This window comes from Biomphalaria glabrata, chromosome 3 (assembly GCF_947242115.1).
Source record: "Biomphalaria glabrata chromosome 3, xgBioGlab47.1, whole genome shotgun sequence".
Lineage (NCBI taxonomy): Eukaryota > Metazoa > Mollusca > Gastropoda > Planorbidae > Biomphalaria > Biomphalaria glabrata.
This window is the reverse complement of record NC_074713.1, coordinates 17,543,385-17,566,636: the sequence shown is the minus strand read 5'-3', so window position 1 is coordinate 17,566,636 and position 23,252 is coordinate 17,543,385. Positions and strand designations below refer to the sequence as shown.

The 23,252-nt window shown below is 33.7% G+C and overlaps 1 protein-coding gene across 3 annotated transcripts in view; it reads left to right on the top strand.

The window, feature by feature from the left end:
• The window catches only part of LOC106056924 (autophagy-related protein 2 homolog A-like), a 75,140-nt gene that overhangs the window by 43,885 nt on the left and 8,003 nt on the right, over positions 1-23,252 (top strand). For 2 of the 3 annotated variants that reach the window (XM_056023765.1, XM_056023767.1), the window contains 19 exons: positions 3,025-3,069; positions 5,844-5,969; positions 8,582-8,761; positions 9,513-9,601; positions 10,152-10,321; positions 11,313-11,412; positions 11,984-12,179; positions 12,869-13,011; positions 14,059-14,210; positions 15,021-15,193; positions 15,820-15,961; positions 17,135-17,334; positions 17,551-17,631; positions 18,270-18,376; positions 18,840-19,000; positions 19,351-19,424; positions 20,011-20,190; positions 20,302-20,413; positions 22,322-22,545. In XM_056023765.1, coding sequence (XP_055879740.1) covers positions 3,025-3,069; positions 5,844-5,969; positions 8,582-8,761; positions 9,513-9,601; positions 10,152-10,321; positions 11,313-11,412; positions 11,984-12,179; positions 12,869-13,011; positions 14,059-14,210; positions 15,021-15,193; positions 15,820-15,961; positions 17,135-17,334; positions 17,551-17,631; positions 18,270-18,376; positions 18,840-19,000; positions 19,351-19,424; positions 20,011-20,190; positions 20,302-20,413; positions 22,322-22,545 — 2,655 coding nt within the window. The remainder of the gene's footprint in view (positions 1-3,024; positions 3,070-5,843; positions 5,970-8,581; positions 8,762-9,512; positions 9,602-10,151; positions 10,322-11,312; positions 11,413-11,983; positions 12,180-12,868; positions 13,012-14,058; positions 14,211-15,020; positions 15,194-15,819; positions 15,962-17,134; positions 17,335-17,550; positions 17,632-18,269; positions 18,377-18,839; positions 19,001-19,350; positions 19,425-20,010; positions 20,191-20,301; positions 20,414-22,321; positions 22,546-23,252) is intronic. The other variant, XM_056023766.1, reaches the window with a different exon arrangement.

Below are 23,252 nucleotides of genomic sequence, written 5' to 3'. Positions count from 1 at the left end.
GCAATCTGATGGGATGGTGGAGCGATTCAACAGAACCCTAGAACAACATCTGTCTAAGGTTACTGATGACCGACAAGACGACTGGGACACTCATATCCCCATGTTCCTCATGTCATACAGAGGATCCGTTCATAGCACCACAGGATATACCCCAGCGAAGATGTTATTTGGTCGTGAGCTTCGTCTACCATGTGACCTGTTTTTTGGGATTCCGAGAGATACGCCAGTGTCTTCAACTGAATATGTCACCAATCTCCGAAGACGATTGGAGAATGCTCATGTATTGGCCCGCAGAAACATCAAGACCAACAGTGACCTGATGAAAACGAGGTATGACAAACGGGCCAATACGTCGGGGTTCCATGAGAATGATCTAGTGTGGCTCTATAACCCACAGAGACGAAAAGGCAGATCCCCGAAACTCCAAAGAGACTGGGAAGGTCCATACCGTGTCGTAAAAAGAATAAACGACGTGGTCTACCGGATACAGAAAAGTCCACGGTCCAAGCTGAAGGTTGTCCACGTTGACCGACTCCATCAGTACCGTGGTGAAATAGAATCTGTTTGGGACGAACAGATCTAAGAAGGGGGCAGTGTTACGAATGAACAGTGACAGGTAGAGGTCACTACGGTGACCTCGGCGAGATGACACTGCAGCAGGTGTCCTCTGGAATCGACATGTATAAACAACGACAGGATGTAATATTTCCTCCCGTGTTGTTCCAGAGGATACTAGAAGTGTTTTTGCAATATTGGACAAACGATTAGGGACTCTATATAAACCAGAGAGTTCATGTGAAAAGAGTCAGGACAGTCGTCGTTACTGTTGTCTACTGTGCGGTCTACTGTGCGGTACAGTCGATACAGTCGATGTAAGACGTATACGCTACATGTTACAGTGACGAATGGTTATAGTTATTATTCAATAAAGTTAGATAAAACTGAAAGTTTAGTCGTCAAGTTCTTTGCTGTGTTTTTTTTTATTTGTGTGCAAACTAAACAGTAAACTCAGGTGTACCTCAAGGAACAGTCTTGGGTCCACTACCATTTTTAATTTACATAAATGATTTACCAAATTGCATTACTTCAGGAACAAAAGTCAGATTATTTGCAGACGATTGCATAATATATAGAACAATAAAAACAACACAAGACACAGATATTTTACAAAGAGAATTAGATGAATTACAGAAATGGGAATCAAATTGGAGCATGTCTTTCCACCCAGAAAAATGTCAGTTGTTAAGAGTAACAAAAAAACTAAAACAAATTAATTCCACTTATCTTATTCATGGCAAACCAGTAACACAGACTAAAAACGCAAAATACCTAGGTGTTATAATAAATGAAAAACTGTCATGGAATCCACATATTGATGAAACTACAAAAAAATCAAACAAAGCATTAGGATTTATTAAAAGAAATTTCTATAAATCAAATAAGAACATAAAACTAAAATGTTATTTAACCTTGGTTAGGCCAATAATAGAATATGCTCCTCTGTTTGGGACCCCTCAACTCAAGAAAACATTAAGAAACTAGAACAGACACAAAATAGAGCAGTGCGATTCATAACAAAGGAATATTCACATTTGACTAGAGTAACACCTTTAGTAAAATCACTAAATTTAGAAAGCCTTCAGGACAGAAGGCTCAAAAGTAAAGTAGCAATAATACATAAAACACTGAACCATAATCTTCAAATACAAAAACAAAATTTAATAAAATACTCTGAAAGACATAAAGATAAAGGCACATTCCTCGTCCCATATGCTAGGACAAATTTGTACAAATACTCATTCTTCCGTAGTGCTATTAGAGCATGGAATGGGTTGCCTGAGCTAGCCAGGAAAACCAGTGACTTGGCAGAATTTAAGTCATTGGTTAATATGCATGACTAAATGCATGACGCGTAGGACGTAATCATCTTCTTTTTTGAAGTAACGTATGTATTATATAAGATAAGATAAGAATACATCTAGCCAGAAGATTCAGAAATACGTAACAATACGATAATAGAACGTAGTGTTTGTATTCAATGGTGGGTCTGTAAATCGGGTTTAATTAAATAAAAAATAAAGGTTAGGGGAAAAACTGTAAATATTTCCTGGCATTAGACATCGTTAGTATACAAATTCCATTCAGCAACCCTGATTATTAATTTTTTAAAAAGAAATTTTGAATATAGATCTTCCCATCTAAGTAAATCTCAAGTCATGTCAGTTGCTGTCTTGATGTCAAGGTACATTTTGATTCAAAGTTCTAACCATCACATCTTCTCTGGAGTGTGACTTTACAAAGAAATTCCTTCATATGGATGGCATAATTGGAGGGTCCCTAGCGGCATAAAGTAAAAAAAAGTTCCCCCTTCAGACCTTATGGTCTATAGGGTAGATGATGTAAAGGTCATCTGTTTTTGTGGCCTTGGTTAACAAGGGTGTCATGTGGCCAGCACAACGACCAACCGCCTTTACATTTCCCTAACTAATGTCAGGTACCCATTAGAGCTGGGTGGACTCAGAGGCACCCGAAGATCCTGAAATTAAAAATCCCAGTTTTCACCAGGATTCAAACCCCGGTTCAGAAGCCAAGCACTTTACCGCTCAGCCACCGTGCCTCCTAGCGGCATATAAAATAGTAATTGTTTAGTTTTGCTGACCATTGGACTTGCATGGAGAAGTTACAAACAAAACACAGTTATTTCCTTTTGTTATAAACTTAGACTTCTGTGATTCCCTGCAAACTTGATTCTGGAAAACTCCCTTAACTAAATCTTACTATGTATTAATTATCCTAAAGATAGAAAATCTAAACTTCTTGATTAACTTTTGCCTCACCAACTTCCTACTCCTTCTCTCTCTCTGCCCCATTCATCTGCAAGGAAAAACCAAAACCAAAAAAAAATATTTTCAAATCCCAAACAAATCATTGAAAGCCATGTAGAATTATATCTCAGTCTTATTCATTCTACAATTGTAATATATCATGATTAACTTTCTTATACACATTTATATTATAAAACAGAAGAAAGGAAAGAAGAATACCAGCAAACATATACAAATAAATCAGGTATTTTTAATTTAGACTGAGTCACATATTATTTGCCAATTTATCATTTCATTATCACTGAACTAGACCATTTGAATATTTCTTTTTGTCCGGAATTGCTTACTTAAATAATTTCATTTTAATTAATATTTCATAGTGATTTGTCAGCTTTTTTTAAAAGCAAATGGTTCTTTTTAAAACTGTTTTTTTCTTTTCATTTGACTTTATTAGTTTCCTGTTCATAACTAGTGTTTATAGCTTCCTCTAGATATGCTCCTTATTAAAGCCTTAGAATGGGCAGATTTTTTGTTTTTGTTTATTTCCTTTACTTTGTAGTAGAGAGTTTTGATGAAAGGGAGCTTATAATTTATTTCAAAAGCAACTTTTGGTCAAAATAATTTATCATTTCATTGAGAAGAAAATGACTTGAAGCTCTTTAATTACAAGAGAGTGTTACAAAATATTATCTGAAGATTTTCTAATACTTATGTATTCACAATGAGTGGGCTTTTTCTCAGGCTACAAAAATCCTTGCAGAGATTTAAGTCTATTCCAAACAAACAAACAAAAAACTTTTTTCTCAAAATTGATTTCTGTTGTTGGATATTATATTAGGCTATTAAAAAAAACATCTTTCAAAAGCTTAATACATACATGTTCCAAAGTAAAAATTTTTATCATTTAAGTAATTTATATATTTTGAACAAATTAAATATTGAATGAGTTATTAAAACAAGATATTATTATTAGATCTTTTTACTTTTAATTATCTATAAGATATTATTATTAGATCTTTTTACTTTTAATTGTCTGTAAGACATTAATTCATTAAAATTTTTAGCCTAGTGACCAAAATAAACATTTTATCTTTGGTTATGCTATCCTTGTTCTATTTTTAGCATTGAATTAATACTGAAACTTTTGAAGTAGTGTTAATACTGAAACTTTTATTAAAGTAATGTTCTTTACAAGCTTTCATTTTGTTTCTACATTTCTTCCTTTTTTTTACTTGTTTACCTAAAATTCAATGAAAAAAAAAGTTGTTTTTTTTTTCACATATCTTGGTATCTTCACATTTAGCATAGAAATCTTTTGGTTTTAGCAAAGATTTGCATTATTAAAATGAAATTAATTGTTAAACACATTGTCTTTAATCCATTGAAACCTAATACAGTGTGCCTTTAAAAATGTGCTCATGACATTTAACGTTTGGTTTTAAATTGTAAAAAGCTACTATAATTTTGTTCACTTATTTAGCTTTCTTAGTTTTATTGATTTTAATTTTTTTTAAATTTGTGACTCAAAAAAAAAAAGAATTTTTTTTTTTCATAATACATGTTTAATTGAAATATTTTCTAAAGAATTCTATCTCATTAATCAAGAATTAATGAGATGTATGAGAATGGCGATTTTATTGTTTCGTACATATTTACTGCCTTGTAAAATCTAAACTATAATTGATATTCCTACACTGGCTGCATAACTACCCACATTCTTCTTCTTCTTGTGCTTTGATTTCCATTCCGAGGGAATACTTTGAACAATAACAGTCCTACATGCTTAACTAAAGTCTTATCCTCTGGTAAATAGAACACAACCTTTTTTTTTTTTTACATCGCTACTTTTTGCAACCACACCTTGTTGTAATAAACTTTTTATGCAATTTGCATCACTAATAAGTTTACATTTTCAGAGCAGCTTGTAGCACTGGGCTTTTTTTTTTTTTTTTAAATATTTTTATATAGCCGCAAAGGCAAAGCAATGTGTTTGGAATAATATGAAGCAGTGAACTCTGTTTCCATAACTACATTTATGAAATATAATTATTTAAATGTTTTAAAAAAAAAATACATGAAATGAATATAGTCATTTTTACAAACTGATAGGCAAACAGAACAAGTTGTTGATTGAAACATGTCCCAGGCAATGTCAATGAATTGTTTTCCATGTATCTGAACATTTAATTTGTTTATTGGACAGAGAAGATCAACTTTTATTCAAAACTAATTTTTGCATTGTGAGTGTAATAGTAAATTTCAATTATTATTTTAAAATATATATATATATATAACGGCTTGATTGAACCATTTACTTGGCTAGAGTTGGCCTGCAAGCCACTGTTTGCCCATCACTCATGTAAACAGTGTGAAGTTCAATTAAACACTGCAGCATTTAAGTCCATCATTTTATAAAATGTTTTTAAAAAAAGTAAATGCAGAGAAAGAATCATTTTGAATATGATAATAGTTTCTAAACATGTTTTACTTTTGGGAAATATATTTTGGTTTGCATTCTTTCCAAACTTGATTTGAATTTAATCACAATACAAACATTGTATGCAGTGCATGTATTCCTGTATCATATCTCATAGCAAGAGTTTATTGTCCATACAGACCAAGAATATACATTATTCTGTTGAATGTTGAATATATTTTGAGAAATAACTTTCTGAGCCAAGTGGAATAAGTAAAATTGAAAAAAAAAGTAGACTGTATATATTATGATCTCAATAGTTTTCATGCTTTAACATTTCTTTCATCTAGTTAGTTTAGTGTCTAATGTTTCTAAATAGGAAGAAAGTTTGAAAAAAATAAAGAAACCAGTATTCTAATTTTAATATAAATTAACATGTAATACATAAAACAACAAACCTGAAGAATTTATAAATGAAACAATATATCATATTTTAACTTATATCTTCTACTTCTAGCAGAGGCTTGCAAGACACGAAAGATAAACAACTAAAATTATATTTTAATATTAATTCTATAAATATTTTATTCTTTTCTTCATAGTTATTGGCCTTTGATATCAATGGACAGAATGAGAACACAGTACCATATGATCCATTCAATTTGTTTAGCTCTGAGAGAACCAAGACACCACAGTCTGCTCTGACTATAACTATAGATTCTGTGCAGGTAATGACTGGTTTTAAATTTTATTATCAGTGCTTGAAAAAATACATGAGTAAACTACACAAAGACTTGCAAAATCATCCTGCTGGTAAAAAAAAAATGAATAAGATTAACATCTAGTGAGCTAATTAGTTGAATGGAATATACATTAAGCCATGAAAAAAACTATTTCTATGCAAATGTTAGAGTTATGTTATGAGATACAGTCTATTTTAAAATGTAATAGTTCCTCTTTTTATAGACTTGTATTTACTTAATTGTCAAATGGAGCTTAAGGAAAATAGAATAATATAAATATATTTGCATTTGTTTTAAGTAATATAATGAAGAAGTGCAGATTTTAATTATTTTGATTGGTTGGGGCTCTAATGTGCTGGTCTGTTATCATGGGTGCCCGCAGGATGTTTTGCATGGGGGTGCAAGTCACCACTCATGGCTCAAAGTCGTAACTGCAACTTTTTTATTAGGAAGAATATTAAAGAAAAGAAATGGTGCACCACGCCACCCATACCTATGCGATATTATGTTCACAGTAAATATGTGTATCATGAAATTTAAAAAAAAAAACAACTAAGACGTGAACAAATTATTTACTGTACACTTTGGTCAGTTTATCCGTGCGGCTCAAGCATTCCAATGGTTGATCAAACAAAAAATGCAAACGTTGCCAAAACTGTCAATAACTTTACTACTGAATTGCTTCTCATTGCGATGGACAAGCCGGCAATGAATGTTTATCTGCAGTGCTGATATTCTTCTTAATGTTGCAGCTTTTGCATCATTTTAGGATATAGACAAGACAATTTGAACTGAGCATTATTGAAAAGCGAAACGTTAATGAAGAAACTAACCAACAAAGTTACGTAATGAAAAGCTGTGTTCTGTAATAACTCCCGAAATCCAAACATATGTTGTTGTTTTTCTCAGTGTGTCTTTTGACTACCAATTCTCTGTAGCACCAACTCAATATCCCATTTTCCTGCCAGCAGTCTCGTCTTCCTCAAAATGACATCCTTGAAGTGTTCCTCAACATGGCCAAGTTGGTATTTATGTCATTAATGTGACTGCTGATGTGCTGTTAAGCAGCCACTTATGCTAAGATGGACAGACTGCAACATCATGGAAACGGGTTCATGAAAAGATGAATAATAGACAATTAAAAGACAAATCAGAAACACATGAGAAGCAGGCACAAATTACACACATGCAGTTTGTCTGGTTTCACTTACAGCCACTATTGTAAAATACGCTAAATAGTCAAAGATTTTCTCAAAGTTGTGACTTTAAGCGCAAATGAATTCGTATTTCTCAGTCCCTCGTGCCTCACACAAAAGAGGTCACCTTATCACCAACACTCTTGCTTGGGACTGTTATGGAAGAAATAGATTATCTTCTGGATGACACCAACAGCATTATGTATATCTGAAATGGCATTCAGGTCAATAATAACAAATTTAAGTCTGTGGGACTCGCAATGGACCAATGTCTGCTTTAGGATATTTTTCACGAATCCTTGCTGAACACTATTTTAAATACTACCCGTCACGGGACAGCCATCGTAGCCTTGGCCTAGTAGTTTGTCCATGTGAAAAATGTACATAATGTATTAGCTGACAATGAAGTTGGAAACAGGCAGTGCGCGTCTCTCTAAACAACAATGTCAAAACAAATGAATTCTTATCGAGTACAATCACCATCAACAAATCCAACGCTCAAACACATCTATTCAGTGCCTGAGATATCTGCAGTTTCATTATAGAAATACCAAGAAAACACAGTTAATTCATGCTGCTGCTAGTATATTTTGATTTCTTGCTGCTGCCAGTGCTCCGTCGATACAAATCAACATTTTGATATAGGAAAGAACTTTTTTTTATGTCTCTTGTATCACAAACTGGTGGACCTGTTTAACCTGCTATTTTATTTTATTGAGCGCTAACACTAACTGCAACTCCGCAAGACGTAAATACATTTACCAAGATAACTGCACTCCACAATCTTGTTCAAAGAAACTTTCCCATATCAAAAGACATCTGGCAAGGTTTTTTACTCCAAGACAAAAAAAAATACTTTTATCATATTCTAGGTCTTAACTAAATATAATGATAACTATTAATTATATGCAAATGAAAACAAATCGTTATGACTAACGTGTTATAGAATATTGATTATTGGACATGGTCGGACATTAACTACAGATTAGCTTGTTACAGTTTATTACAATAGCTTATCCTTATTAACTTTATTTTAATGGAAGCACTACATGTTAAGTTGCTTCCTAGCAGAAGTAATTTGATTTGAAGGTGTAAAAAACTGGCTAAAATTTGGCTTCCTAGAATTCAGAGGGGTGCACTTGAATGGTCAGCCATCAATGCCTGATAAGCATAGGCTAGTCTACTACAACTGTACTTCAGTCACCAGTGGAAGCACTACTTGTTCAGTTGCTACTTAGATTTTAATTGATCTGATGGGGCAAACAGTGGCTAGAATTCGACTACTCAGAATCCTGCAGGCGCCCATGTCTGTTATGTAAACATGCATTTGTGAAAACCACTACTGAAGTGTTCTGAATGTGGGATTTTATATTGTCAGTGTTCTCTTTATTTTACTTTCAGTCAAAAAGACATGGCAGAGAAAACCCAGCAATCAAAGTATCTCTGGATTTCAACAGTATGATGTCAGAGCTTGATATTACAATTTTAGACAGACTGACCAATCTGATTCACAGAGAACCTGCCAATGGAAGTGGGACAAATCTCGGGGCACATTTGATGGACACGAATGGACAAGTTGGTGTAGGTTTATGTGTATGTTACTGTCACATATTTTATTTGAGAATTTTGTTGTTCACACCATCAGTTAGACTTTTTGTCTCTCAAAGGAAGGTATTATTTACAGTTTTGGAGGTGTCTCTATAGTAATACACTGAAGAAACACAGTGTCAAGTATCATTTTATTTGTCTATAAAATAATTACTCCAGCTTTGAGTTTTATATTTATTTATCTAAGACCCAATACAAACAAAAATTGAACCCATATTTTGATCATGGCTTTACATATACACAGATTGATCTCTGGTCTGGCCAGTTTCCATACATCAGTTAGCTGCTATTTGCAATTGAGCATGACAGTTATTTTTTATTCTGATTCTTATTAGGTTCAATTTTTTTAAATTGGATATCTTTTCCCTGTAGATAAATGGATGATAAATTAAACTGAAAATCAAGTTTGAATGTAGATTTCAGTGTAGTCATTAAATTCCTAAATCATTTTTGATTTAATGACAATAAATAACCGGGTTGGGACCCTGGATTGAGTTCTCCTTGGGGCTTATTATCCATGTTTTGCCACATTTTTTTCACCTTCTACTCTCAACCTTGGTACCTTAGTGCTGCTGACATGTTACATGTCACGTTTACTCATCGTTTGTTTCAGCATAAAAAGCTTCAAACTCATTTATAGTTTTCGAAAGCTATTGCAACTTTTTTTTTAATATCCTATTGGGTGCAAAATTATTGCTGAAATTAACTTTTTGTTGTCATCTAGATCGAGGAAGCTATTAAAGATGAACACAGAAGAAACAAACTGAATCTAGATGTACAAGTGAAAGCTGTCCATGCCACTCTGAGAGTCAGGTTGGTCATTGAGTTATATGATCTTTGTTAAAAGGATATTTAGATGATAATCTATTGCTATCTGTGAAGTCTGACAAAGATTTTCCTCTTTTAGTGCTGCTGTAGCTCAATCCTAATTTTTCTGAACCCCAAATAACATTTTATGTAATGGTTTGTAAAAGCTCTTAGGTTTTTCTTTTTTTTTTTTTGGTGGAAATAGAATAACTTAAATGTTTATTATTAATTTATTAGTAGTTAAAACTTAGGCACTCCATCACTGAGTACCAGCACCTATTTCTGTACAAAAAAAAGCACTGTGCGAGTTATTCCCCTTATATTACTTCTCCTTATATGCAATTCTTCTGAGACTTGTTTTAATTATAAGCCTTGTTAATCATAGTCAGTAAAAGATATGTTTTTTATGAAGCCTTACGGAAGAAATAAAAAATCTTTCATTTGTGATAATTTTACTGAGACATTTTTACAATTCAAAATCTTTTTTTTTAACTCAATTTATTTTTTAATTTAGGCTATGTTAATTAGAAAGTAATGACATTGATTATTTTACCAGGTTCCCCATTCCAGACTTACGTATTGACAGACCAACACACAATCGGGACTGGTGGAGGCGCAACCTTCACAAGGAAGTCCTTTTGTTAAAACTGGAGTCACCAGATTTTGTGACCAACATTCAAGCAGATGAGCCTCTTCAACTGGCACTTCAGATCTTTAAAATTAGTGGTGAGATTTGACTTTTTAGACATTGTCCATCTTTTACAAAGCTTGTATCATCTCACTGTCTGTCTATCTGGCAAAAATGTTGTACACATTATTTCTCCCACACATTATCTCGGATTAAGTCGAAATTGTGCAAAATTATTTCTTTTACCTGACAACACAAGAATCAATATTAAAAAAATAACCAATTAGTTCATTAACTATTGGTAATTAATTATTTTGTTTGATATCTTGAACAAGGGAAAGAAATCATACTTGACAGATGTGGTGGTACAAGCTCTTGAACCCTTAGTGAAAATTTTTTATGCATTAAAAAAATCAATCATGTAGACATTCTCAAGGATACTCCTTTCTTCCTTTCACTTTCCCAACTTGTCCAGATAGTGATAGGTTCATAGCGCATTCTGAAAGCTAAACAAAAAACAATTGGTAAAAATATTTCTAATTGCACAGATTTATTATGTCAGGTCTGTTGTAACTATAAATGCATAATTGATACAAACTAATTGATACAATTACACTTGATATAAGATTTGTTGTTTTTTTAAAGTATTTTTTTATGTTTTTCTTGTATTTCATTTGTTGAAGACCTTCCTTCTTGAAGGTTATAATGTTGTTTTTATATTTGTTGATTGACCAAGTATTTAGGTAGCCTTGTACATTGTTAATCCAGAATGAATTAGAAGTGCAAATTGAATTCAGCAATGCAAGATAATTGTAACTGATGTTAGCTAGTTTTTCATACAGAGTATTTATTTCTGGAATGAGAGAATAAAATTAGGTTCATGTTCATGCTTTAAAATGTTGGCTTATGTTTGTTAGTATATGTGTTTGTTTGTTAGTATATGTGTATGTTTGTTAGTATATGTGTATGTTTGTTAGTATATGTGTATGTTTGTTAGTATATGTGTTAATGACACATCAGTCATCCCCATAATTTGACCATTGATCTTCTATCATTTAAAACAAGGTTTTTGTTTGTTTAATGTATCAGCTTATCTTCAAGAAGATATAAACAAAGATCCAATCCTGTTTGGAGAAGTGACTGTTGAAGATCCGGGGGTGCACGATGTTCATCATTTCAACTGGCCCAGGTAACAGCACACATATATTTGTAGTTGGTTGATACAAGATCAAGATGTTTGTTTTTTTACTAAGTTTGCTTTTCCTTAGATTTAAGTCATACACATTTTAATTTACTAATTAAGCATATTAAGATAATAAAACAATAAGCCACATTTTAGGATGTTACTTTATGATAAGGAATATGTATTTATATTGTCTCCGGTTCGGAAGATTATAAGGATGATTGCCCATCTCATGTGACCAAGCACACCCAGTTATGACCTGCATATTTTTGTCACATCAAATGTATGCAAAGCCATTATCCCTTGATTTAAGATTTTTTAGGATGAGGAATATAAGAAAACAATTTGAGAATTTTTTAATGAGAATTAGAGCTTATTTTAATGTTCAGCTGGAGTATCATAAATTTATTATTAAATATTAAACTTTTATTGTTCACATACTACCTTTTTCAATGCACCTTTAATGTTTGTATATTTAAAACATAAGTAAACAAACAGATTTCTTTTGTTATATGATTATTATCTACTTAAAAATTGAGTTTTGCCTCAAATATTAATGAGCATTTCTGTTGTTAAGGGTTGTCATAAATATCAGCAACAAAGCCAACTCAGCTCTAGAGACTGAGGAGGAATCAGATGCATCAGCCACCAGTATAGACAGCTACATGGAGCCCGGCCTGCTCAAGAGAGAAGCTGGTCCATTCAGTAAGAAGAAAAGTCTGTATGAGAGAGATGATCTTTCCTTCAATCAAAGCAATCCAGTCTATGATGAGGTAAGCAGTCAGTCCCTGACCTATTTTTATGTATTTGTGAGGAGTTTGCAACACAGAAAGAAACTTTGAGCTGTGTGAAATTTGTTTTTAGAAATATTTAGATGGCTGCCTGGTCATGTGGTATGCGCCTTGGACTGTCATTTGGCCGTCTCTATTGTCCCAGGTTCATACCCTGCCCAATTCCATTCCAAAGTCATCCTGCAGGAGATTTGGACTAGGAAGTAAATTATCTTCAACTGTGAAGGAACATCAGAGACATGTAAAACATCTTACAAACATAAGTGTGTAAAAATTATGTATGTAAAAGCAACTTCCATGATAGAAAGAATTAACTAAATAAAGTAGATGAAGTAGATTGCTACAATATGTTTGTGTGAACCTAAGACTTCATTAATAGTAGTGCCAGAAAGCACAGACTTTGAATGGAACATGTACTACATTTTGTTCAGTGTTGTTACTACTATATGAACATATCAAGATATTTTCTTAATTTGTTACTCTTTTCAGACATTAAATCTTACATTTGTTTGGTTTTTATGTTTATTGAAACCAAAATCATTTTGGTTTAGAAAATTTCAGGAAGATGGAAAAAAGATTTTAAAAATCATATATTTTTTTTAAAAATCTATTGACAAATATTTTTCCTTCCATTGATTTAAAAAACTAACAAAATATTTGTTATTCAACAGATGGTAATGCCAGGGGACACAAATGAGCTTCGACAATTTCGTGAAGAGTGCCTTGCCCGTACTGGTCTTTCCATTGACATAACCATTCCATCAGTGACTGCATTTCTTCACAGTAGAGAATTTTTGGAGCTTATTTATAACAGGTGAAGATACACTTTCACTGTTAGTTACAATTTATTTGTTGTCTGCTTATATTTTTCATTAAGGTAAAGAATATAGTATGAGTCTAAATACCACAAAAGACCAATTTCCTATTAAAAAAAAACAATTAAAATGTCTTTGTATCTCCATCAACATTATTTAGTACTTCGTAAAACAAGTAGGTAAAATAAGCAGCAATTTACAAACAAACAAATAAAAAATGAAGTGAAATAATCAGAAGTTTGACCTTACAATCTAGCTCTCATCAGATGATTGTGTAGTGTGGATAACATGAAGTACTAAGTTGTTGCCCTTTGATGTTTCTTATCTTATATAGTATAGACGTTACTTCAAAAAAGAAAATTACGTCCTACGCCTTTCATTTGTCAATCTAGTTATGCGTCTTAATCAATGACTTAAAATTCTGCTAAGTAGTTGGTTTTCCTGGCTGATTCAGGCAACCCATTCCATTCTCTAATGGCACTAGGGAAAAAGGAGCACTTGTACGAATTTGTCCTAGGATATAGAATAAGAAATGTGCCTATATGGCTGCCTGGTCGTGCGGTTTGCACGCTGGACTGTCGTTTGGATTAGTCGAGGGTTCAAACCCTGCCCGCTCCCATCCCCCGTTGTCCTGCGGGAGGTTTGGACTAGGAAGTAAACTATCTTCAACTCTGAAGGAACATCCGAAACATGTAAAACAAACAAACAAAACAAACATATCCTTGTGTCTTTCTGAGTATTTCATTAGGTTTTGTTTTTCTATTTGTTAGTTCTGGTTTAGTGTTTTATGTATTATTGCTACTTTACTTTTTATTCCTCTGTCCTGAATTGTCTCTAAGTTTTGAATGATTTTTTACTAATTTCATCAATATGGGGATTCCATGATAACTTTTCATTTATTATTACACTTAGATATTTTTAGTCTGTGTGACTGGTGTTTCTTTCAAAACCCTTTTCAAAAATATTTGAAAACTTATTTATATGTCTGATTCCTATTTAAATTTAAAGGGGGAGATTAACTGATGGTACTGTTCTTTATGTGGCAGGTTTAATAATGATCTGTTGATGTGGGAACCCCAGCCTCCCAGAAAACATGCTTACCTGGCAAGTATGATACCCTCAAACACAAGTCTGGGTGTCATGCACCTGCTTCAAAATGTCATGGGAGATCTGGATGACAAGCTGAACCATAATTCAGGTACTATTATCTATGATATTATCTACAGAGGTTTTAAATAATTAATTCTATAATCATTCTCTTTTTCTTCTCTTTTATATGTGGCATTGGTTGTTTTAAAAACTAGCCCTATATCTTGTGACGGTTGTTTCCTGATCAAGCAGTTCTCCACAGATATAGTCTTTAAGAAGTGTATCTTGAGGCCAGTGAATTATTTGTCCTTTGATACAAATGCAGGCTTTAAAGAAAGCTATCCACATTCTCTGTTGCCATTTCACTATAGTCTTAATGATAAATAATGTACTAGTAGTTAGCATCATCTTCTTTCCACCCTGTCATTTTTCAATGGGGAGATTACTTACAATAGATTGATGGTGAGCTGAGCTCATGTTCTGTAATTATTATATGGATTACCTCAAATACTCATGCAAAATGTTGATTATTTTATTTTCAGGAATTTAATAGCTCTATTAAAGAAAATTAAAAAATTTTAAATGATTAAACTCTGCAGTTTTATAATTTGTTTAATATAAATTTTAAAAAAAAGCATGCTTTAAAATTGAGATCGTAAACAAAATGGAAAAAAAAAATTAAACTTTTTTTGTGTCAAATGTATTGTTTAGTCAGACCAATAACCATCTGTCTTTACTTCCACAACGTTTTGTGTGTGTACCAATAGCGAATATATGGAACTAGAAAAAAATCAAATCAATCTTTATTAAAAGCATTGCCCCCCTCCCATCCCAAATGTAAAACTTACATATACAATATTATTAATATTTATATTGTAAAATTTGTTGTTTGATTCCCTTCACATTCTTTGGTCCCCAGATGATGAGAACTCTGAGTCTGATGATGATGATGATACATCCATGCATTACTCCATCCATGACCACAAAAACAGCAACAAGGCAGCTAAAACTGTTTCACCCAAGCTACTGAATAAACTTTGTTTCTCTCTGAGTATAGGAAAAGGAGCTCTCTTAGCAGTTGTACCTCATCAGGTGAGCTGCTAACACATCCTATTGGATGAATCATACAATTTTAAAGACTGATTATGAGTACATAACATTTTTGTTTTTGGAAAAATGGCCATGATATCTTTATTAACATTGTCAATAGAATTATATTTTTTATTAACAAATTGTCAACAGAAACAGAATATGTACTTAATCTACTTTCTGTATATTTACATCTCAATTTTCTTTTTTTGCTTTTGCTGAGGAAATCAAGTCAATGAGTCTAGAGCAATCCCTTGAAGTTAATGAGTTTAGTTCAATCAGTTGTGGGCTGTTACTAGACACCAATGAGTTGGGGGCATTACTTTTTTTGTGTTTCTTTTTTGCACAGAGCATCTTTCATTCTGTAGCATGCTCAGTGCACTTTCATCCAATTTTTCTTGTGAACTTCTGGGGGGAGTATCTTGGAGAAGGTTTCCCTGCTGCCTTTGGGCACTCTGCAAACACAACTCAACTCAGGCTGAGATTTGAACTTGAGACCCCTTGATAAGTAGCCAAGCAGTTTATTCCACTCAGCCACACAGTCTGAAAGTTTTGTTGCATTTTTTTTTCTCTTGATGTATGTTAATTCATATTGCTCTTGTCAATTGCTATTGATGTCTTCCCAACAGGACAAGTCTAATCCAGATCTCCATGGCGAGATCATGATTACACTCAAAGATGGCCTTCTGTTTTCTGTCAATGAGCATGCAGGAGACCCAGATTTGAAATATTTGTGTCTTCAAGCCAACAATGCTCAAATGTATCACAATGGTAAAGTGTTCAGTCCAGACCTCAGTGTTTACAAATAAGTTTCTTTATGGATTCCTAAGTGATCATTGCAGACATCAGTATTAACAACTGAATATGTTTCTTTATAAATAGTTCAATCACCATGAAGTCTAGTTGGGGATTGGTGACTTGCAGGGCATGTCATTATTACAATGACTGTTAAGAAGGATTTTACCTAATGGCCATGCATGGACCGGGAGCTCTTCACCCTAAGTCCTGTCTTAAGGTTCCACAATGACAGTGCCCATTGCTATCATTAGGTTGTATCATATATATGTCGTGCACAGCCACCTGATCCAGCTACCATGCTATAAGCAGCCAAAGGCTGCGCTAACTGCAGTGAACTCTTTCTTTTTCCTATTCTCTAACAGCCACAATACTACGTAAGGACCACCACACCAGTGGCTCATACTGCCGATGACCCCTTTGTAGAATGTCATGGTGGACCCCTTTGTAAAATGGCATGCTGGATCTCTTTGTAGAATGGCATGGTGGACCCCTTTGCAGAATAACATGGTGGATGTTTTGGACTGGGTTGTCAGATATCTTCCATCCTCACCCCATAGGAGATTAAAAAAACAGCTTAATAAGACAAACCCGACAGAGGCTGTGTTTGCTACCCGTCTTTAACATATCCAGTTCCACTTCCTTCAATGTAGCCTAGTAGGGAAATGGGGCCATAGAGGCCATTATCCTGACTATTAGAAACAATTTTATCCAAAAGCCAGGTATGGGCTGGGAGCTCTTCCTTCCTGAAGGTTCCACTATGGTAGTGACCATTTCTGGGTTGGGTAGTACTACATACCACTACCACTGAGGTGCCCTGTTGAGGCTTCTGGAGCTGGAATCTTAGGTGTTCAATCACCAGCTCCCTATATCAGAACTTTTGATTTTGTCCTATCTACATGTACAGGTGCTACTTTTTAGTAAACACCAAACTTTTTGTGATAGCAAATAATCTTGTCAGTAATTCCAGATAAATTCAAATAGTGTAAAAAAATTCAAGAGATTTTATTAAGATTACAATATGTATCTTTATATAATATGCTCTCCATATATCTTTATATAATGTTTTTTTTATATATGTCTGTCTATAATATGTGTCTCCATATAAAATGTGCCTTCATTCACTATATGTCTCAATGTTCCCTTTAGCTCACTTGCTTCATCCAGTCAAAGCTGGTAACCTTGAACTTGTAAGAAACAAAATCCCAGACTACCTGAAATCGAAGTTGTATCGCTCTGACCGTTGGGTGTCTGATAAGTCTCAGGGAAGAGCTGGCTATGGGATGGACACTCCTGATATGGTCACTCTGGTTGTCAAGACTAAATTGGACACATTGAATAATGTCAAAGTTAGTAGAGTTACTCCTCATTGTTTTGTAATTATTTGCATATGGTTAATTAAAAAAAAAGCATTTTCATTTAGGTTAACTTTTTTCAGAGATTGGTAACTACTCAGAAATCTGGTTTTGCCACAATTATTTGGCAAAAGGATTGCTTACAGCTGATCTAGAATATATATTTTGTTAAGCTGTTATTTTATTTTTAAAAGTACACTTCTTATTTAGAACTTCACTCTGGCCCTGAGGGTAGATGGTGCTACCTTACGTCATGAGATGCACAGGCCTGGAGAGAGTTGGATCTCACAGGTGGGTCCTTGGATTATAATCACTCTTTCAAAATTAACATTAGAAATATTGTTGTTAAAACTTCACTGACTCTTGTGTTAAATAAAATTTATTATCACCTAATATAAAGCCCATCCCCACTCTTTTCATTAGATTTTATTCTTTTTTTTTTCTTGTAATTATGTATGTGTGCTGACACATTTCATTGTTCCCCATATGATTTCCATAACCCTAAGAGGATTAAGGCAAATATAAACGGAGTCTTCTATGACTGCCCAGGAATAAGGGATTAATTACCAAGTTCATCTGATAATCCTCTATCAAACACTTCCATGAAATGTAAATATTATGAAGCCATGGCTAAAAAAAAAAAAAAACACAGTAGAGGATTTTTTTATAGTACTAATTCCTATACAGTGATTCCATTTCCATTTCTAAGTAAACCAGAACCAATATGAGCAAAACAATTATCATGTTACTGTCTCAATGTAGTCCACATATGAGACTTAGGTATCACATGAAAGCAACAAGGAATTACTAAGTTTTGACATTCAGTTAATTTGATTTTGACTTTAACATATATATATATATATATATATAACCCTAACCCTAATATATATGTACAAATGCTAACAGTTAGCTATTGTTCCTTTCCCTAGACAATTGACTTGTTGGACCTGAAAGATTTCCCTATACTTGGCTACACTGTGCCTAAAATAAAGACAGAAATTCATCTTCAAATAGATCACTGTTGTGTTGACTACAGGTACAGTGTTTGGTAGATTGTTTTATATTTAGCCACTTAGCATTGAACATAAAAAAAGTAACAGTCTGTCACTAGCTAAATATACTTGACAGCATTGTCCTTGTTTTAGGTGCTCTTTTTCTACAGAAATCCTTTATGCTTCAATAATGGCCATTTTAAAAATAATTGGATTCATGGTAACCATAATCCAGCATTATAATTATTTACTAGCAAAAACATCTTTTGTTTAAGTTTTTAAGGTTATCTGAACCTACATGTATTTAGTTTTCTATACTTTGGAGATATTTTCACAAATGTAACTTACTCCTATTTAGGTATTTTATTTCTTTGACCCATTTGAATACAAATGCCTCAAGATTATCACATTCGATCCTGAGTTTAATTAGCATATTATTCATTACTTTTTAATTAGCATATACTTTATCACTTGTACATTTTTTAAAAACATTTTTTTTATTTCCAGACCCATCAATCTTCCCATCTGGACATTCCTTACTGTGGAGCACTTCAATGTCTGCAGCAATATCATTGCAGAGTCGGTGTTTTCTCAGATCAGACTCTCATTGGATGATTCAGCATTGTTTATATCTAAGAGGTGTAATAAGGAAGTGAACTTGTTGAAAGGTACTATGGGATGGAACTGAAGTCTAAATTAAGAATATAAAATGTTTATATATTATTGCTAGTTATTATTATTATTAAAATGCATATTTGAGACATAGCAAAGTACCACAAATCTGGCTGCATAAAATCAGCAATGGGGTTACAAACTGAAACTACAAACTCCAATGAAACACAAGTTTGACAGAAATTTCTTTAAAATATCTACTTCAATTTAATTTAACTTATTTAAAAGAACAATACTTGAACAATATTTGAATATTAATTTAACTATTGTCATTGGGCATAATACTATAGGTATTGTACCTAATAACTTGTAATCTTTGTTTATTTGCTTGTTTTTTTTCAAACAGATTATATTTGTGTAGCAGAAGTTGACCAGTTTAAAATTTGGCTTCAGTTCTGCTATGACAAAAAGGGCTACCAGGTATTTAATTGATTTACAATATATTTATTCTTAAAACTCTATACAAGGAAACAAACACTAATAGATCACTAAACAATGGTATACGTTTTGTTTCTAAAAAGATTGTTGTCACTGTCAATAAAATTATTGCTTTTATATAGCACTACTTTCATGCTTATAGCATGCCCAGAGCACTATGGTCCAATCTCATTTGTGGACCAGTGGGGGGGAGAGGTATCTGGGAGTAGGTTTTCCGTGCTGTCTTTAGGCGTTCAGTAAACACAACTCTGCTCGAGTCGGGTGTCACACCTCGAGCCCCCTTTATAGGTAGCCAAGCCAAGGTCAAGCGTACTTAGCCTCTCGACCATGCCTCTATAACAGTTGAAGAAAAAGCATAATGCTGTCAGAGATTGTGCATTCTAGTTCTGTTATTGTATTTTTAACAGCACATTTTTGCGCTTATGTATTCCTACCAGCACAGTGTTAAATTTGTCACATTCAAATTTATAATTAATAAGACATTTTAAATTTTATTTCATATCTCGGAAATCAGAATTGTGGTTTTATGGTCAGTGAGCCAAACTTATGTATTTACTTTTCCTTACAGAAAGCTCCTAAATCAGACTTACGTTTTATGGTAAATGAACTGAACTTGTACACTTGTGCAGACTCAACCAAAGCTTTACTGGACTTAATTCAGTATATTGTCAGTGATGGAGATTTGGAAGAAAAGAGTGATGCAGGGGACATTACTCCTACAGGGAGTGAAGAGCTTCCTCCACTATCTGTGAGTACAGCTTTATTTTTTTTTTTACAATTTTAAAATGTATATTTGACTTAATGTTGCAAACAATATGCAGATTTCTTTGTTTTAATATAATTCTATATCAATGTTTAGAATGAAGATGTTTTCTCCTCGCTGCCTGTGTTACAAAACATCACCCCAGAACAAGTTGCCTCTGTAGAAGCTGCATTAGAAGATGCCATGATTGAGTGTCCAGAAACACAGAGTAAAGTTTATTTATATTAGAATATATATGTTTTAACATTAACATTGAATGAAGTTTACATATGTGTACATATGTTGGCATCATATGTTGCTTGTAAGAAATAAAAAGATGAACAGATTGACAGGAGTAGCTTATGAAACAATAAAAAAAAATGTAAATAACAATCCCCAAATTCCAAGAGCACAGCTAAGGAAGACTTTGATTTTAAAACCCCTCCGAAATTAACGAGAAAACCCCCTCTTCTATATATGACTATCCATTCATCAGTCTTCATATTCTATAAGCGTAGCCAAGAGGGGTTTTGTGTTTAAAACCCCCCTCCAGTGGGGTTTGCAGCTAAAAACCACCTCTTCAATATAAAAAAGCGTAGCCAAAGGAGTTTTTAGTTTAAACCCCCCTTCAGCAGGGTTTGAAGCTAACAAATACCTCTTCAATATAATAAAAAGAAAATTACAGGCTCAAAATTCTATGAGCGTAGCCAAATGGGGATTTGAGTTTAAACCCCCCTTCATCAGAGGTTTAAAGGTAAAAAATATACCTCTTCAATGAAAAAAAAAAAAAGCGAAAAACTCAAAATTCTATGAGCGTATTCAAGAGAGGTTTTGAGTTTGGGTTTGATGCTAAAACATACCTCTTCAATATAAAAAAAAAGCAAATTACACACTAAAAATTCTATGAGCATAGCCAAGCCAATGGGGGGGGGGGGAGGAGTTTAGTTTAATCCCCCTTCCTCCAAATGGCTTTTTTTTAAGTTTAAAACCCCTCCAGATGGTTTTGTTTTTAAAATCTCCATACAGAGAGTTTTGAGGGTGAAAACCTCTCTTCAATATTATTCTAAAGCAAAATACAGTTACTAAATCCTATGAGCGTTGCTAAGGGGTTTTAAATTTGTTAAAAAAAAACTACTTAGGCCAAGAGAGGTTACAAATTTCTACCAGTGGCTGGGCTCCATTAATAAAGTGCAATGAATAGTCATCTGCCGAAATTGAAAAAGACTAAATGTGGCTCGACAAAGATGGCTAAGACGGATTTTAGAACTCAGTTATAGAGATCGGGTCTCATTCAAGGAAATCCTATGCCGAACTGGGAGTCGACCCTTTAGTTAGGTTGTGACAGCATTGTATGAGGTTTATGGTACATGTTCTCCAATACAATGAATTACACATTATAAGAGTTGCGATGACATGGAGGCCAATACCAGGAAAGCACAAACAGGGACATCATAGTTTAATTTGGTGCCATATTTTCATGGAGGTCCTAAGAGCATGTCTGAAGAGGCAGAGTCAGATTTTTGTGGAAACAGCTTGCCGCCCAATGCGGTCAGTAAGAAGAGCACATTAGGTTTTTGAAATAAAACTTTTTAATAGCAGGATAATGCTTTTTAGTTACCTCAGAATATGTATTTTGTTGGCTTTCAATACAAGAAATAGTGTTTGGCCCCGTCCCAGCGCTTCCCCAGACCCCCTTGCTGGCGGGGAGTCTACATTTTTTCCACTAACTCAGGAAGAATCTATTCTAGCCCTTCTAGGGTACAATAAACTTCTTCCGAAAGAATGAAGGGTCAGAATGTAATAAAGATTATTTATGTACACACACGCATATAATATATATTTTTTTATTTTTTTTGGCGGGGAGAGGAGAAAAAAATCATGTTTACATCAGTTAACCAGTCACCCAGCAGAGTATTCTTATCTATTAAGAGGACTTAGCTCCCTATAAAATCCTACTAGCTTCCTATGAAATCCTACATACTACAAATAGTTTTATGTCATTTTTCCACTCCCTTTTATGGTATAAATATATATGTAGATCTATGTATATTTTCTTCTGACTTTATTTCATTGCTCTCGAAGATCATGAGCTCTTTGCTTGTCTAATACATTCAAATTTGTGTACGTGTCATTGTAGAACTGAGACATCCTTCGGGAAAAAAAGAAAAGCCTCAGAAAATGACCACAGTGTTCTTCCAGTGTGACAGTAAGCAGATGCCTGTCATGAAGAATGACCTTGACAATGCCTTGCTCCAGATAACAATTTCAGACAGCTCAGACTCAACTACACCTGATGAAGAAGGAATGGGCGGAAATATGGAGGACTTTGAAATTGTTGATTGTCATTTCAAAGAAGTTACTGTAAGCAAACATTGTTATTTGGTTCACATTATAAGTTACCAGACCAATTAGTATTTTTCTACCACTTGAATTAGCTATTTTATTAATCTACAATGTAAATTTGGAGGCACAGTGGCTGAGTGGTAAAGCGCTTGGCTTCCAAACTGGGTATCTTGGGTTTCAATCTTAGTGAAGACTGGAATTTTTTTTAATTTCGGGATCTTTAAGGGCGACTCTGAGTCCACCCAACTCTTATGGTTACCTGACATTAGTTGGAGAAAATTAAAGGCTGGTCACATGACACCCTCATTAATTGTGGGCCACAGAAACAGATGACCTTTACATCTTCACATCTGCCCTGTAGACCGCATGGTCTGAAAGGGGAACTTTACTTTTTACCTTGTAAATTTGTTTTTTTATTTTTGGATTTTGTGTGTAGATATACATCAGCAGTTAGCTTTAAGAAAAGTGTTGTTCATACAAGACAGTCTTATTTAATATCTTTCATTCCCATATAGAAAAATGACTTTTAATTCTGCCGCTTTTTTCCCCCTCCATTTTTTTTAGCTATTAAAATTAGCTGCATTGGGCTCACCCCCTTAATACCCTGTAATGTTGCTGCATTAAATATCAAAAAAATTATTTATATTGAAGAACATCTTTGTAGATTTGTCACAGTTGACTTAATCCAAGAATAACCTTTGATTAGGACCTATCGTACATTGAAA